This window comes from Podarcis vaucheri (genome assembly GCF_965113315.1).
Source record: "Podarcis vaucheri genome assembly, chromosome: 1".
Classification (NCBI taxonomy): domain Eukaryota; kingdom Metazoa; phylum Chordata; class Lepidosauria; order Squamata; family Lacertidae; genus Podarcis; species Podarcis vaucheri.
In genome coordinates, this window is record NC_138759.1 from 118,539,499 (window position 1) to 118,557,352 (window position 17,854).

Here is a 17,854-nt window from a genome sequence, read left to right on the forward strand (position 1 = left end):
CGCATTCCGGTCTCAACCTTGTAACGTCCTATACATTCAATCCTTTAGAAGCACGAAGGCGAATTAAAACAACGAGGCTAATCGTAGTCAGACGGGTTTAAAAGCCTTAGTTCAGTGTGGGCTTTCGAGCTGGCTAAATAGGTGTAGGATTGGAGCAGTGTGTGTGTGTGTGAAGATTTGTGTGTAACACACACACAAATACACCTCCCAAACAGGAAGAGAATACGAGATATTATTATTATATACTTTGTTATACTGTTTTACATTAATGAGAGGCTTATATGGATATATAACGACACATATTCGTTTGATGTCCTCGATAAATCCCAAAATGACCAAGTATCTTGGACAAGGGTGCCTCCTGATTGGCATCCGCAGTGACTCACAAGTCCTAAGCCCTCTTTTGCACTTAGCTCTAGGAAGGAAGCCGAGAAGGTAGGAGAAATACCTTCATCTCTATATGAACCTCGTTCCTAATTAAAAAATAGAAAACAAAAGGGGTGGGGAAGTAGAAGGAAGGGGAAGATCATATGCCCAAATGGTATCCAGTTCTCCTTCGAGTGTCCACCATTTAACCATGGTTGCCTTGCTTGTATGGCGCCCATCCACGAATCCCCACCACAAGCTCACACCAAACCTGCGCAACAGATCCGGGCATAAACCAGCCGCACCACCCAATGTCCATTTAGCCAGACACAGTTCCACCTCCTTTCTTTCGAATGCTCGCGCTTGCTTTTAGGTTTTGCTGCAATGAATGGGCTCCCCTCCCCTCCCAAATGTTGACTGCGCAGCTAAAATGGCCCCTGCGTCTCCTATCGCAATGGAGCGAGGCAAAGGCTTTCTCGCTTGCGCGGTTGTCTCCAATATATCCTCCAAACCAAGCGCCTCAGGATCATGCGGAAAAAGCAGACGATTCGATTCCAAAAGCAGACGATTCCCCCCCCCCTTATTCGCCCCCACCCATCTACGCACCCTCCAGTAACCACACCACAGGAAATCAACATAAAGCTAATAACCAGCATCCTGTCGACCCCCACCCCCACCTCACCTCTCCTTTTCAAAAACCCTTGAATCAGCTACATATCTGGATAGGAGGCAACTAGTTTCCACCATTCCAAGTTCAAGGACACGGTGGTCGTTTGTTAATAAGGAAAAGGAAACGAGGGGGGGGGGAGAGAAAAAAACGCCCTCCACGATTCTTGCAAAAGACCACTTACAGTCTGGAAATGCCTATTAAACAAACCACAGCAAAAGAGAAGAATCTGGTGTCCTTGAGTCACTCAAGGATTCCTACCCTGATTAAGACGCGAAGAGAAATCTGGGACTTTTCCACAGACGCGTCTTCAAAATGGGTCGCCCTTGTTCTATCCGGCGCGGTAGCATTTCAAACCCGGGAACTAGCAAACCAACACCCCAACCCCGCCGCGCCCGCCTGCAACGCGCAACATAGCACAGAAGGGTGGCTTTACCGTTCGGCGTCTTGCAAGGTCTGTCGTCGTTGCCTCCTGGAACTAGCCGGTTTTCCACTGCGAGTGACATCTCCAAAGAAGCCTCCGTGAAAAATTAGGACGGCTGGCATAACGGTGTCGGAGCGAGGGGGGTGGGGGCGGAAGAGAGAGAAGCAAAATATGCCTGGTCCGCACGGAGAGAAGGTGCTGTATATTTGTGCCACCCAAGATAAGACACTAACTTGACCTTAACTTTGTTATGGCGCCCCTAGTATCTGGAGAACGTGAACAGACACTGTCTGGCAGCTCTCGTAAAAACTGACTGGAGAAGCGATTCTGAGTCATTTCATTTATGGCCACTACAGTTCTGCAAGAAAGCTTTTCCTCCCTGCCAAACTTTAATTATTTATGCTCTTTTAGGAAACACAAAAGCGCCCAGAGCCATTTAAAACAATCAGAGGGACGTTCCTTTTGCCTTATCAAACTCCCAGGCATTGCAAAAAGCACCCCCGGCTTAGCCTATCAGAGCGAAGGACTCGTCCCCGCGACGCCAACAAGATGCGGATTTGGGGATTGACTCCAGGAGGAAGATGTATGCGGACATGTGTGTCGCTAATGAAGCCATACAATCATGTTGGGGATGTGTGTGTGTGTGAAGGGGAGGGAGGGAGGGAGGGAGGGAGAGAGAACCTTATTTTCTGCACACCCCACCCTCCAAATCGCATCACACTACATACACACCACACCGCCACACACACACACGTACATACACACCCCAACGCTGAATGCGGGTCATTTACAGCGGCACCATTTCTTTCTGTGTACGATAAACAGAAAAAGAACAGCAGTCCTCTATCCTTCCAGTCAAGGATGGAGCTTTAACTGAGATGCCCCTCACAAAGCATTTAAATAAATAAATGCAAGATTAAGCTCTAGGCCAAGTAATGCTGCAATCCTACGCACATTTACCTCCGAGGAAGCCGTCCTGATGCCAACGGGAGCTCACACGCCTCCATGAGCATTGATTCCTGCTGTAAGAGGACTTGCTTCCCAGAAAACGTGCTTAGGATCGGAACCGGGTGCAAACCCCATTCGGAATCCACCATGGGCAATTTGCCTATGGAGTCCGACAGCGTGTAAATTGCAGTTGATCGGCATGTGAGGATGCGCAGATACAAAGCTAACTCATGTGTGGTTATCGCCATTTTCAGGTTTTTATCCACAGCAGCTATAACTGTTCCGAATTTAATGTCTAGTACCCTGTCTCTCTCTCTATATATATAGATACCTACAAGATAGCCCCAACCTCCCCCGTCCCTATGATCTTTTCCCTAGCTACAGTCACATATACAGGCATATATGATGTCGACCTACCTAGAGCGGCCATGACACCGAGCGAATAGTATCTGTCGCAATGCGCTTCTCCAGTGATATGCATTTTTGGAGCAGTTTACCGACCATTGTGTGTCTTGAGTGCTTGTACGCCTCGGAACCAACAGTTGTTGTTTTTTTGAACACGTAAATACCAGGAATATTTATTTCGGTGGCTTAATTAAAAAATACATGGACACACTACATATAATGTGCGTATACTGATACTGCTTCTTTCTCTCACTCATTTTATTTCACTTCTCACAGACTAATTGCAAGTCCATAATCATCCACAACTGGAAACCAAATGAGCTTAATAAAGAACGCACCGTCATTTCTATATTTTCCGCCGCTAATGGTGCGATCTTGCACAACCGTTGAGCCTGGTGTTTGCAAGGAGTTAGTGAAAGAGAGAGTAAAATAATAATTATAATGAAAAAGAGGACCATTAAAGGATGCCCTTCGCTTTTGGGTCAGATGTGCTATTTGCGAGGTAAATCGCCTGTAGATGCTAGCAAAAATAATCTCAACATGGAAGGAAGTTGGTTGTATTCGTAGGATTGATTTTCGTTAATTCAGTCTGTATTTTATAAACATTTATTTAGCGACTTAGAAAACTAAACAAGACCTTGATTACCTAATCAGCTCTGTTGTGGCCTCCGTTGTCTAACGGGAAAAAATTGGGAATAGAGATGGAAAGGAGTCGACCATATAATTGAAAAAGAATCATTAGCTCCCAGTCATTCCATAACCATCATTGTTATTCTGAGGCATCATTAAATATTTGTCTTATTTTAATTATATATATATAATTAGCTTTTTCTCTATAGCAGTATTCAGATATTTAAAAATATCGATTCCTTCTTAACCATGCTTATCGCCTCAGACTTCTCAAAAAGGGGGGGAATTGTAGAGAATCATTTTTAAGACAACAATGCACTGTAAATACCGCATTTTCCCCCCTTGCAAAATGGAAATTGTTTAACACATCTGATAAACTGCTACGGCCATCTACAGTTAAATAACATCTCCGCTCAAAACCATGCCTGGGAAACATCTGAAGGAGGTAAAGTTCAAACATTTAGTTAATGCTAAAAATGTAGATAATAAACATGAACTTCGTTTTAATTCCTCATTTGCGGGGTGGATGTGAATGAATGAATGCTGGGCTGTTAGCTCTGGAGAGATCTGGAAACGTGAAGGATCAAAACAAATCACTGATCAAGGGTTTAATTTGAAGATCAGGGAAAACAAATTTCATTTTATCCTTTGTGGGAAAATATATTTCTTTCCGCATTCGAGGCGTCTGAATTGTGAACTACTCTCTCGCTCTTAGAAAACTATTATTACACACAGTTATCAGATGAACATGAAATTATACCACACCTCCACTCAAATAAGCTTCATTAGTTTCCTTGTGTGCCTACAGAATCACGGTGTAAAGGAAAAACAGCCCCCAAGGTAGATCCCTGACCAGTTGTGCTTAAAAACTTGCTGGCTTGGCGAGGAGTTTTGTTTTGTTTTGTGATGTGTGGTGTGGTGTGGTGTGAGTGTTTGTGAAAGCAGGGGCTGGAAACAGGCGGCCGAGATGGAGCAGAGGATATTCGGAATGAGTCGCATCCTTGATTCCTTTGTGTCTTCCCTCCCTTTATTTTGCGCGCAGCCTTTGGACAAGGCCAAAGTCAAGCTAAAGAGGAAGGAAGGCTGCAAGCAGCCGAGACAGAGCGCTGAGCCAAGGGCAGCCGGCGAGAGGGGCAGTTTGGGGCGGGGGGGGGAGGCAGAACAAAACAGAAACAAACCGCAAATGGCAGACAGAGTGTCGGAGGGTGGACGGTAGGGAAAGGAAGCGAAGATGTTTGGATAAGCCTTTGGAGGCGCGGGCCTAAGTTGTGTTCAGACTTAGGCCAGAAAGAAAGAAAGAAAGAAAGAAAGAAAGAAAGAAAGAAAGAAAGAAAGAAAGAAAGAAAGAAAGAAAGAAAGAAAGAAAGAAAGAAAGAATACCAGAAGGAGACTGGGTGCCAAAGGTGCGCCTCAGGCATGGCGGGAGGCACACGGAGAACAAAGAGACCTGTGGCACCGTCAAGACGACAATCCAGACTATTTGGCAAGACAGAAGTTTCTGTGAAGTGCGGTCTACTTTGCCCAATATCCTACATAACGGTGGTGGTGAAATCTCCTGGGACTCAGGATCCCATTTGGTGTTGTATGTGGCGAACGGTTAAGAATGTGGACTGCCTTAAGAAAAGGTGGTCAAAGAATAGAATTGAAGAGCGGGAGGGACCCCGACGGTCATTTAGCCCAACCCGCGGCAACGCAGGAATCTCAGCTAAAGCATACAGAGCAGATGGCCGTTTTCAAGGTGTCACTCTGTTTCCCCTCCTCCCCGCGACAGACTAGCAGGGCGGCCCCTCTGGAAGCGACTGCAACGGGAGGCGCGTGGACGTTGGTTATTAGCACCAGTGGCGTAGAGTGGGGGGTGCAGGGGGAGCCGGCCGCACCGGGCGCAACATCTGGGGGTTAGGGTTAGGGGGCGCAAATCCACGGGTTAGGGGGCGTAAATCCATGGGTTAGGGGGCGCAAATTACTTGCATTGCCCCGGGTGCTGACAACCCACGCTACGCCACTGATTAGCACACACACGCGTGCACAAGTTTGCACTCCGTTTGCTTGTGGCGGAGGCGCCTTCCGTTCCAGCGCAGCCTTCGAGGGGTGAGACCAAGCGACAATGCCTGCGTCTGGAAACCGAAGCAATAAGGCAAGAATAGTCGTGAAGCCACTCCTCGCTGTCAAGGGACAAAGAACCCTGAACGGGATCCTCTAGGAAAGGCGGCTTCCTCCGCCCTCCCCACTGCGGCGCAGGCCCCACCGCCACGCGCAAAATAAGACCCCGGTAACATCTTCACTGCTCCCCACCAAAATCTGCATGAGAAATACTAACGATCCAGGGAGCCTAACAGCCTAACACCCCTCGAGCATTTTCAATTCACACAGATTTTTGCTTCAGGGCAAGCAGACACAGCCGCGGTTTTGTCACCTCCATCTTCCTTCCATTCCTGGGAGAAACGCGAAGATCTTTCCATCTTCTGCTCCCAAACACCTCCCATCTCTCTCTGTCTGCTCTCTTCCCCCACCACACTTTTATCTAACAATCAGGGCTCCAGAAGTGGGGGGAGGGGTTGTTCCAGCAATCCAGAGACCACGGAGGGGGCTCAGGCAACGAGGCCAAAACGCCGGAACGCCTTGAGAAGTAACCGAGGAAGATGACAGCCAAACCTTGGCTGCGAGGTCACGTGCCTTTGTCGCAATAAATACATGTGTGCGCATATGTGTGCGTGTCTGTGTGTAGCTATTTCAAAAAATATACATTTTATTGTGAACCACTTAAAAAAAATATATTCCAACGCTTCCTTGTTTTGTGGTTTTGGTAAAACAACCCCCCCCCCTCCACGCACACTCCGCATCCTACTGCAAAGTAGCTGGAGCCACACACGGATTACCTGCCAATGCAACAATTTTAGGGCCTTTCCCATTCAGCCAGAGTCACACATAATATTCTCCCGTTGCTTTCACGCAGATCCAGGCGGCGGGCGGGCGGGCGCTCGACGCGTTTCTTCCCCCCAACTGAAGTCTTGGTGAGGGTGGAATGAATGTTAAAGAACATAACAAAAGAAAGAAACAGACGAAGGGGTGGGGTGGGGAGAGCTGACCCCACACATTTCCTTTATTATAGTTACAGTGGTACGTCGGGTTACGTACTTAATTCGTTCCGGAGGTCCGTTCTTAACCTGAAACTGTTCTTAACCTGAAGCACCACTTTAGCTAATGGGGCCTCCTGCTGCCACTGTGCCGCCAGAGCCCGATTTCTGTTCTCATCCTGAAGCAAAGTTCTTAACCCAAGGTACTATTTCTGGGTTAGCGGAGGTTGTAACCTGAATGTAACCCGAGGTACCACTATACTTTCTTTCCCCTTCAGCCAAGAAGTGAGGCTTTTGCCGATTTACAAAGCCAAGCAAGTTGATGGGGGGGGGGGGGAGCGAATCTGACTGCTTGGGCTAGACCCTTGTCAACGCTCCCCTCCAGATTTTGCCTGCGTTTTCGCCTGGAATCCGTAGTGGTTTCGCTTCGCTTCGTTTCGCGTCGCTTTGTTGTCCCTCTGCTGAGCCGCGAGACAGCCGCTGCAGAGGCAAGTTCATGATTAACAGGGAGGAAGAGAGCCAGCCCCAAGACGCCCCCCTCCCTGGGCGGCGTCTCTAGTAGAGCGAGAGCGCCTGCTCGCGCATCACCACGCGCTTCTTCTTCATCCGCCGGTTCTGGAACCAAATCTTCACTTGCTGGTCGCTCAGATTCAGTCTATTGGACAGCTCTTTCCGCTTTTGCCGGTTGATGAACTCGCTGAGGAGGAACTCGCTCTCCAGCTCGGTGATCTGTTGCTTCGTGTAAGGCTTCCGTTTCTTCCTCGACCTCCCTGGCGTGGGGCACCAGGGCAAACCTGCAACAGAACAAGACACATCGAGAAGGGGTTTGTGTTTGGTTGGTTCTTGCTTGGCGCGCTTGTTCTGACCGAGCCCGGTCCCCGGTGCTCTGGGTGGTCTCACGCAAGCGCGGAGGAAGCCGCGCCTATGGCAAGGAGGTGGGGAAGCCTATTTCAAGAAAGCAAGGCAGTTTTTAATCCTCTAGGATTTAAGCCTGTAGGATTATGCGCTTTGGGGTGGGATGGAAGTGATGCGCTGCAGTCCGAATTTGCACAAGTCCCATCCGGAGCAAGCGCCACTGAACCCAGAGGGACTTACTCCCGACGGAGGAGCAGGCCTAGGGTGTCGGTGGCTGCGATCCTACCCAGATTTTCATGGAAATGAAATCGGTGAGGCAGATAGGCCTAACAGCTTTACCGTGGAAGTAATCTCACCGAGTATACAGGAGTTTGGGTGCAACATTTGTGAAGGCTCAGGGACTGGGGTTTTATTGGCTGGGGAGGGTTGGGTTGGGGGGGGATTCTCTCCTCTAGCAGCGAGAAGGCACATACCGTCCTGCAGAGGAGGTCTGAGGTTTGGCTGGGTTGCTGCGGGCGGGAGTGTCAGGTTCAAGTTGATGGCGTGCTTGAGGTCCTCCTTAATAAAGCCCGAGGCGGAAGAATCCGCGTTCAAAAGAGACGCTGATGCGCTGAGCAGGCTTCTCGGCTCATACCTGAGCCCTTTGGCCTGAGTCGCCGCCGCCGCCGCCGCCGCCGCCATCCTCACCATTCTCCCGCAACTCGAGTCGTCGGTCAGAGCTTCCCGGCTCTGCCTGCCTCTCTCGTCCTGCTTGGGAGCGGCTTCGTGGGCGGAGTACTTGGGGTGGTGGCCGCCCAAGGCGGCTTTGCTGCCGCTGGGGTTGAGGCTGACGCCGGTGAGGGAGCCAGTGGCCGCGGCGAGGTAAGACGGAGGCTGCGACGAGCCGCTGAGTACGTGGCTGGAGGGCTGCGCTGGGCAGGAGCTGGCGCAAGTCCACGCGATGGGGCTCCTCGGGTAGGAGAGCGCGGGCAACGAGGCGGCCAGCTGGTGGCTTCCATTAGCTCGCAGGTTGGGGAAGTAAAAGGAGTCGGCGGCAGAGGGCAAGTTCAGGAGGGAGCCCACGTAGCCCGGCCGGCAGAGGCTCCGGTCGCACATTTTCCAACGCGAAGGACGTGCGCTTCCTCCGTCTTCATTCAGGGCGGTGTGCGTGGAACTGTCGGAAGAGGACTCCTTCTTCGCTCGGGGGTGCTCCCAAGCCGGTCATTTCCAGCGCCTCTAGCAGACGAGCCTCCTTCGCGAAAAGTTGCAGGAGAACTTCTCGAAAGAAGGAGATGGACCCCCAGTGCAGCGGAGGAGGAGGAGGAGGAGGAAGAGGAGGAGGAAGAGGGCGGGGGCGGAGGGGGAAAGAGATGGTAGACTCCAGTCATGGGACGCCCGAGGGCAAGTGGACGGGGATTGCCCTGGTGGCAAAGTTTTAGAAGACCCCCCCCCCTCCGTTTCAGGGATTCAACCTGCAGGAACCCCCGTTCTCTACTCCCTCCCCGAAAGGCGCAAATTAGTCGGGTTCTGCGTTTTAACCTCCATCATGGCTTCCCTCACCATCATTTATTCTTCCAAGAGTTAATTAAGACCGCGTGTGTGTGTGTGTGTAATATTACACACACACACGCACTTGCATATTTGTTCTTTGCATAAGTAATATACAAACCTTGCTGCTTCGGCAAGGAAATTGTTTTGTTGTTTTATACGCTCATATTCCGCACATATTTTGCCTCCTGTCTATTGTGAGATAGCAGGAAGTGGAATGAGCCGCAGTCCCTCACGGATACATGAGGATTTGAACTTGACACACCGCGTGACTCTAAGGTATTTCTGTAAACATAAATGTGCGGTGCAATCTTTACTCAGAAGTAAGGCTTACCGAGGTTTGCTCCTAGGTAAGCATCCGTTGGGTCACAGGCGCAATGCAATTTCGGCAGTTCTGAATTCTGAATTAACAGTTCCCATTACTGATATATTATGGACAATATTAATACGTTCTACCTGTATACTGAATGCACGGACAAGTGTCCTATTTATCTGTGAAATCGAATGAACACATTAGAGAGATCTGTTTATTTTATACTTATCCCTTCATACCTAGTGGAGATTGCTTGTCAGTATAAGTTCCCGCCATTTTAAAATTACAACTTTTGGCGTCTTTCTACCAGGATTTCCATTAAAAGCGAGTTTTTGCTCCTTCTCATACGCCATTCTTTACAATAAACTGCATATATATGATATAATGTACAAATTATATAATGTATATAATGTATAAAATGGATATACATTTTTTTAAAAAAAATCACAATTCCTGGGGGGAAAAATTGTGCTGAAAGGGAATGGAGCTCAATTTTTCCTGTGCTCTCGTGGAACCTTACCTAACTCGCTTCCAAACCTTCTGCGTGGCAAGGTGTTTCTGGAAGTTTCTCCCCTCGATTTCCTTGGGACTGACTTTGGCTTACCGATAAAGTAACTCCCCGCAAAGGAGCGGGCCTGCTAAGGAAGGTCTTCCGCGAAGATCGAGGCCTGCTTGCTTTGAAATCAACGCTTCGCTTCGCAGGAAGGAAAAGGAGGAACCTGCTAACGGTTCGGCAGAGCAGAGGGCGCGGATATGCGTAATAGTGGCTATGGCGAGCCTTTTAAGTAATGACCGCCTAATGGACAGTGCTAATTTGCATGGCAATTACACACACACACACACACACACACAGGCACCTTGGTTAGAAGTAGTGAAGCTGGAAGGGGCCTTCCGACCTATCTTCCTTTGGGAGGCAGGAGCAACAACAACAAATGACTGGGGGACTTCCGCGTTTGAGGCTGAATCTCCACCTCACCTACCCCGAAGCAGATCCGCTTTGTTGGCTATTTGGACCGTACCGTCAATGGACCAGAAAGGAAGGACACTCAGAGAGTGCCTTACCCATTAGCCATTTGAGGCAGGTATATTTTTACTTAAGAAAACTTTTTGACCGGCTCTATAACGGAGACCCGACGCTGTTTTGGGAGACGCCTTTTGAAAAAATCGTCCCCAAGTCGTCCGCAGCAGCCATTTGTCACCAGACCGGTCTCATTTAAACTCAGCGCGTTTTAAAAACGGAATGCGAGGGTTACCCTTAAGAAGCGTCAGAAATAGATTGGCAAGGAATACCGGGCTGGCTTTGTCCCCTGTCCGCGGAGGCCCTGATTCTGCGCGGCTGGAATCGACCGAGCCGTCGAGGACGCAGACGCTCTCCAGCTTCGTGGCTGTGGCCGGTGGCCTGCGAATGATGGCCCCTTCCTGACCGAGGGATCTGGAGTCCAGGAGGACCCTATCTAGAGGCTGACTGAACACTTGGGGGAAATAATTCAAATCTGGGACAATTCGAACTTTTCGCCTCAGGCACCAAAACAGGCATCAAAATAGTGTAAGACCGGTTACAGACATCAGTTCGGCCTCCAAGATGCATTTCTGAACTGCGTAAGGATCTCACCCTGCGATATTCTGAATTTCAAACTTTTGGCGCATTCAGCTTCTATCCAATCTTTTGGAAAGCAAGAGAGAGCATTGGTTCCTCCTCGTCCTGTTGTTGTTCGCTTGCTTGTCTGATTGTTTTAATTTATAATTTTTTTTTAAAAAAAAACCCTGGAAGATTTAATTCCTTATGTTGTATTATCTTATTGGTCCAAGTTCTCTTGGATTTTCCCTTGGAGATCACAGGCGCGGCTCTTTCTGCTTTGATGGAGAGGCGCCCCCAGCCTAAGAGCACCCCCGCCAGAGAGCAGCAAAACAAAACAAAATCCCTCGGCTTTGAAACAAATCTTTAAATCATTATTCCCCACATGATGCTGCAGACCACACCAGACCACACAGGCACCGCCGGAGGATATTGCTCACCACTCACATTTAATTTTTATTGTTTGACTTATGTCTACCAATTGAGTTTCTCTTATTAACTTGGGGTTTTTGGCTTTCTCCAGCAGGTCTCATCCAACGGGGAACAGAGCTCAGAAGTTTCTGGCAAAAAACTTACTCTAAAAGACAACTTGTTACTGTTCTGCTACTTAAGAAAATCTGCGTTTGTTTGTGTCTTTCTCTCTGTGTGTGTATTTTAGTTCCTCTCTCTCTAATGTTAGGTAGATAGAGCAACAGATAACCCTCTGGTGCAAAGAGGGGGTGCAATCAATCACATAAATTTATTTTAAACGGCAGAACAGATATAACATATAATATAATGCTCTCAGTTTTTCATATAGATGTACACAAATGACGGCACATTTAAAACTATGGCTATGCAGCCCGGCTTTTTCAGTATGTTCTTGAAAATAAATCCCACTTTATTCGTTTTTTAAAATGTTTTGTTTATGCGTTATTGCAACTTGTATATACATAATACAATATCCATGCTTTATCCCTTATCCTCGGACTTCCCACTCTATCTCTCCATAGCATTCTAGGTAAACCTTTGTCGGCTGCATATTGTATTATTCCACCCATTTCCGTCACAAATCTTCCTTTATTTAGTATTATCTGCTGCTCATAGGTTCATTCCTACTTGTAGGTTAAGTTGACTATTGTGCCCTCTAAGATATTCTCCAAAACGCTTCCACTCATCTCTTATCCGTGACTAAATCCCACTTCATCCCATCGGAACTTACGCCAAAGCCATTACTGCCTTGCGCTTCTGCCTCCTTCACATCGGAGAAGCCTGGAGCGGAGAGGGCTCGCTGTCCAAGACAGGATGAGTCCCTGAAACCCGTCGAAGATATTGCCACAATAGCAAGTGGTCCGTGTTGCTTAGCTATGAAACTTCAGGAATTGATAGTGCAAGCCTATACGCGTTTTCTCAGTAGCAACCCCTCACGGTTTTCAAGAAGTGTGTAGGGTTACAGCCTTAATAGACAGCAATTCTTCCACCCCTCGTTACGCTTACAGAAATGGGAAATTTCCACCTATGCCTTAAATACACAGGTACAAAAAGGCGTACTCACCCCTGCCTTACATACTCTATCAACATCCTATCCCATCCTCTATCCTTGCTCAAAACAAAGGAGGCCAAATCGATGGAACGGCGCAGTTCCTCGCAGGTCTACTGAGAAGTAATACCCGTTGAGTTCCATAGTAGGGGAGCAAAGGGGTGCAGCCTTAATTCTTCTATCTAAACTTCATGTCTATGTGTGTTATATTTTGGTACCGAACTGACCAAATTTTGCTTCCTTTGACTCCCATGAATAACCGCGGGAGTTACTCGTGGGAATCACCTAGGGCGATGGTCGGAAGGCACGCGAGAGGCACTCAGTTTGCTGCGTAGGTCTGGTCTAGGCCGGGCTGGGAGACCTCCTGGCAACCTCACGTCTTCCAGTTTGGGCTCACGGCGGAAGGACGGTGGGCTACAGAACGGCATGGAAATGAGCCAATGGACTGAGTGATAAAATGGGAGAGCCGAGAAAGTCCTTAGCGGTGCTGAAGTCTCGAATAAGTGTGCGTAAGGCTGTCACCACCAAGCCTTTCCCATTGAAATCAATTAGGAGGTTTGACTTTGGGTGCGTCGTGTCGGTGGCCTCTAGAGTGGAAATGCCGATGAGAAAATACTGATGAACTCGTAATTAAAACAAGCTAATTACACTCTCGAGAAATCGCGAAGCAAGAGAGACTATTACCATACACTCACAGTGCAATGTTGAACGTATGCAGAGGTAGTCATGGTTCAGTCCCAAGAGATACGTGTGTTTATTAGATAGATAGAGCCACTCTATCAGAAGGGAAACAGAAAGGGCTGGGTGTTAAGATGCGGTGAAATGATGTCACTATTAAGAGCTCCCATAGCATTACCCTCAAAATGTGGATCATTCTAGCAGAAAGGACAATGAAAATAGAAATAATAAAACCTTATACTTGAATATATACCGGTACAGCAGTGAGGATGCAGCTAAAAGATAAGTATCAAACCAAATTATATACCTTGCAGCAAGTCTATTTGTGTTGGAAGTCTAGATGCAACTCAGATTTACAGAAGACAAGTTTGTTTTTATTCACAGGACATTTATTTATGCCGTGATCAATTGCACCACGTGCAAAACAAGCACCCTTACTCTTTCGCTGAGACTGCCTGCTTGCAGCCTCCTCATAATCTGAGGTCCTAAACTGTAGGTTACTTAATTTGCGCATAAATCCAGCTCTGGGACTACAAATAGTATATAAACTGACTCAACGTGTAAGCTGAAAATTAATTCTGGTTCTGCATTACGAAGAGTTCTGTATAACTGGCAAGCTTACACAGTCCGGCAGAAGTTCTTACATCAAAAACACGCCGCCTTATCTGGTCCATAATCTGACCCTGATCACGTTTACCAGGAAATAAATCACATTGATTTGAATGTTACTTACTTCCAATATGTAGTGCATGCGCAAAAAGGGACAGAATAACAGATCCAGAGCAACTTGCAGGATGTCTGACTCAAATTGTTTAACAACAGCAAAAACTAAAAAGTTTGCACCCAGCCAATAATAGGCTGCTGAGAAAGAACGCTTGCGTGGTGCTCCGAGTTGGTTTATATGTGAAATGTGGGGCTTAAACTCGGTTCTGAAATGCACCGCAAAATTATGAGCAAAACACATGCCCAGATGCACTCTGTTCCATATTCCTCCAGTCTAACTCTTGAACCTTGGAGGTTTTTTTTGGGGGGGCGCACAAAATAAATCCCACAAATGCGGCCCCCTTTATTGAACAGAAATCACAGCCACACAATGTGACCCTCTACATTGTTTTATGATAAATAAATCCCACTGACATTTAGAGGACCTTATGTCCCAGGATGTAAATGTTAGGCTGGAGACAGTAAGGTTGCAATCCTAACCCCATTTATGTGGGAGTAACTGCTATTGACTTCTAAGTAGACATGGATAGGATTCAGCAGGGCTTACTTCCTGTAAACAGTAAACCTGTAAACTTGACAATCCTAAAGGTATGGTCTCAGAATCAGTGGGAAATAACAGCCATTTCCAGTGTAGTTGGACAATGCAGTCCTACTCCTGTCTCCTCAGAAATAAGTCCCATGGAAAGGATGTATAAGATTGCAGTCTTCCTTCCACTTTGCTTTTTTAGTTTCCGAGTTCAGTGAACCAGCAATCAAACTGAGCCAAAGGGGTGGGTGAAGGAGGTTCTTTATCCCCCGCCCTTTTTGTATACACACACAAACACACACACAAGCAAACAAACATTCATGGAAGAGGAAAGGACAGAGGGTGAAGAAAGAGCTGTTGTTCAGGCATGGCCAAACTTGGCCCTCCAGATGTTCTGGGACTACAACTCCCATCATCCCTAGCTAACAGGACCAGTGGTCAGGGGTGATGGGAATTGTAGTCCCGAAACATCTGGAGGGCCATGTTTGGCCATGCCTGCTGTAGTTAGAGGGGGCCCTTTCCCCATCCTTTGGACCCCTTCCCTCTGGGAAACTCAACAAACCTGCTACACCTGGAACTACGTGTGGAGAGTACAGATGAATGGGACACATCTATGGGCAGATTGAGGGAGCCCCATCAACTCTGGGGCTGCCCATAAATACCAAGTAAGATAGTAGAGTGAGGTCTGCAGTCTCCAGGAACTTTTCTCATGAGACTTTTGTGGGTGAGCTAAGAATTTGTTTGGACCCTGGGAGCTGAGAGGGAGGAGATGTGTCAGAAGGAAAATGAATTGATATTCATGTGCATGTATTAGTATTATTAAGGTAACGTTTTTATATGTAGCTGTGCATTTTTGTAATATTTTGTTGCCTGTTGTCTGTTGTTGCTTCAGTTTTTTTGTACACCGCTTAGATGCATTTTTAATATATTTAGCAGTATAGAAATTAAATAATCAAAGCCAAATAAAAACTCTTCCCCCCCCCAGTTCACATACCAATGAACTACCCAGTCCGCTGCCAGAAAGAAAAGTGACTCACTCTTCAAACTATTTTTATAGGTCTGAAAAAGCACAACCCTTAAGGAATCAGTAAACTCTTAGCTAACCAATTCAGACATAATATGTGAAGGAAATATAGGCTGATCCAAGGACTTGGGTGAAATAACACTATTAGTGAAATGTTAACTATAGTTGTAAGCAAACCATAAAACCTACTCCCGCAGATTGCAAAATTAGGCTGACACTCTCGGGAAAAACAGCATGCACCAGAGTAAAGCTATTTTATTTCCTAACCTGGTTAGGATCATGGCCCGGCCATATTCCTGACCATATTCGGAAGTAATTCCTGACCATATTCGGAAGTAATTCTCAATGAATCAAACGGGCCAGTTACAGAGCCTCGGTTATCTAAGCTGAGGCTTCAGAATGAAGAGTCTCATAATTGGGCCGTTTGGAGTGTTTATTTTAATATTACAGTTTAAAATGTGTTGGCTATCCAGGAAACCAAGCGCGAACATTCCACAGGAATCCATCTTTCCCCTTTTCCCGCTTTCATTTTACGGGCATATCCTTTCAATTACGACATGAAAGTTGTGTTCATACATTGCTTGGAGTGTTGCGAATGGAGTTTCTCCTCGGCTCCCCAGGGCTATGCCGCAATTCGTCCAGCAGATGGCAGTGTTGTTCTACACATTGAACGGTCTCGCTTAGCCGCTGCAGGAAACCAGCGACCAACCCCACGCAGCCGCAATGGCGGTCTTTGTGTAATTTGCCCTACAAAACATGGTCCACAATTCCCGATTACAAGCAAACGACCGTGCATTTTCGGACGGCTCCCACCCTCCCTCCCCGCCGCCTCAGCTTAGGCGCTAGTTTCCCACACACTTAACACAAAAGACGTTACTCTAGATAGTTAAGACTTCAGCCAATTTTTAAAGAACTGGAAACGAGGTCAAGAGCTGCTAGATTTGGCGGCCCTGGATAATCCCGAATTACACTTGAGCGCTGCAGTCCACGATTAAACTCGCGAGTAGACCTATTCAAGTCAAAGGAATTTCTCTGGAGTAAAGCACGCTGTGTGTCTCTTTGCAGCAGAAGCACAATGTTCGGAGAGAGGCCTTAATTTTGTACAGTACTTTACTAGCTTTCGTGTGGGGGTGGGGAATAGAGATTATATATATATATGATTTAACCCGTTAGCGTCCCCCGCCTCCAGCTCTCTCCCGCCAGCCTTTCTAATTAAATCTGGCATTTGGTACACTTTCGGTTCCTTTATGAGCAAAGAGGGTGCGGGTAGCCCTTTCGACGCTGTCGATTCAGCAGCCAGTTCAAAGTTCATTCCCCAGGGTTCCCTCTGCGTTTGCGCAGCACAAGGCAGCGCTGCCCACATTTGCTCTGGACTGGGTTGTCCCGGGGCTTCCTGCGCGATGATTCTGAGACGAGGGCAACCTTATACATGCCCACTCAGAAGCGAGCCTCGCCGAATTGAATGGCACTCATTAATTCCTGCAGCCTAAAGTGATTTTAGGACCCCAGCTACGGCTTGCATTTACAGTAGCGCATGGCACGAGTAGAGAGCGAATCACTTTACCACCCCAAAAGTTGTTTGAAAGTCAGTTTGACCATTGACCTCAATGGAGCTTCTTCCCACAGAATTGCAACTCAATTCTGGATGTTAAAGAAGTGAGTTAGCGCAGTACGAAAACAGGTCTGGATTTATTGATGTTTTCAGTAACAATAAGGCGGCAGAGTTAACACTATCTTTTGCATAAGAGGGGATTTCAAAACTCAGCACGCCGAGCAGTGATTTCATTTGCGTATGAGTATTTTGTGTGTGTGTGAGTGAGTGAAAATGTTACAAAAATTTGTTTTGTACACCCTCCAAAGGAGGAGATACCAGAATTTTTTAAAAACAACACCATATACTATATACACTACGAATACCTAACCCTTCCCAGACTAACCTCCACCAACTGCTGCTACATAACATGGACGGTATCCAGTCAACGTAAGAACGTCCGGATCATATGCTACGGAGAGTAGATTCAAGAAGCATGACAGAGTTGGACACGTCTTAAGGACCACAGTGGAGGAGTTGCCGGGTTACAATTTAAGGTGCATCGGCCTAATATAATTTTCTATTGCAACTTTTGTTACGTATGTTCGTATACAATGTAATATAGCACAACACATATTTATTCCATCAGTATAATCTTTTGCAGAAACTTATTTCAGGAGTATGTTTACCTGTCTGCATTAACATTAAAAAAAAAACATTTGTTCATGCCTTGGAAAACTTTTCATCTGCTCTAGTTGAGTGTGCTATTATTTTGTGTGGGATTTAAATCGAGAGAGGGGGCAGAATCTAGGGAGGAAAGGAAAAGATTATCATAGAAATATGCTCTTCCTTCTCTTCTCTTCTCTTCTCTTCTCTTCTCTTCTCTTCTCTTCTTCTTTTCTTTTCTTTTTTTAAAAAAGGAGGAGCTATTTGCGTCCAGCGCCAAACCTCAGATCCCAAGGAAAGGCGTCCAAAACGGGGTGCGGGGAAGGAAGTGGGGCAGCGCACACGTTGAAGATTTCCAAAGACCCAAGTCTTTGTAGTGAACTGAAATACACGGACACGGCC

General features: G+C 47.0%; 3 protein-coding genes across 4 annotated transcripts in view; all 3 read right to left on the reverse strand.

Annotated features, from left to right (window-relative positions):
* The window catches only part of HOXD9 (homeobox D9), a 24,830-nt gene extending 23,187 nt beyond the window's left edge, over positions 1–1,643 (reverse strand). The window contains exon 1 of the mRNA XM_082202714.1: positions 1,470–1,643. Coding sequence (XP_082058840.1) covers positions 1,470–1,539 — 70 coding nt within the window. The 5' untranslated portion in view covers positions 1,540–1,643. The remainder of the gene's footprint in view (positions 1–1,469) is intronic.
* Positions 1–6,023, reverse strand: part of HOXD10 (homeobox D10) — a gene marked incomplete at its 5' end in the record, with an annotated part of 24,022 nt that extends 17,999 nt beyond the window's left edge. The window contains one exon of one of the 2 annotated variants that reach the window (XM_082205241.1): positions 5,854–6,023. In XM_082205241.1, coding sequence (XP_082061367.1) covers positions 5,854–5,870 — 17 coding nt within the window. Of the gene's footprint in view, positions 1–1,217; positions 1,222–5,853 lie in introns of those variants that run through there. The other variant, XM_082205242.1, reaches the window with a different exon arrangement.
* A 396-nt stretch (positions 6,024–6,419) lies between these two features.
* Positions 6,420–8,568, reverse strand: HOXD12 (homeobox D12). Its single transcript, XM_082209698.1, has 2 exons — positions 7,843–8,568; positions 6,420–7,308 (listed from the first exon to the last, which is right to left on the reverse strand). Exons 1-2 carry the CDS (start codon positions 8,462–8,464, stop codon positions 7,070–7,072), a joined length of 861 nt encoding a protein of 286 aa, XP_082065824.1. The 5' UTR covers positions 8,465–8,568; the 3' UTR covers positions 6,420–7,069.
* Between the last annotated feature and the right edge of the window lie 9,286 nt (positions 8,569–17,854).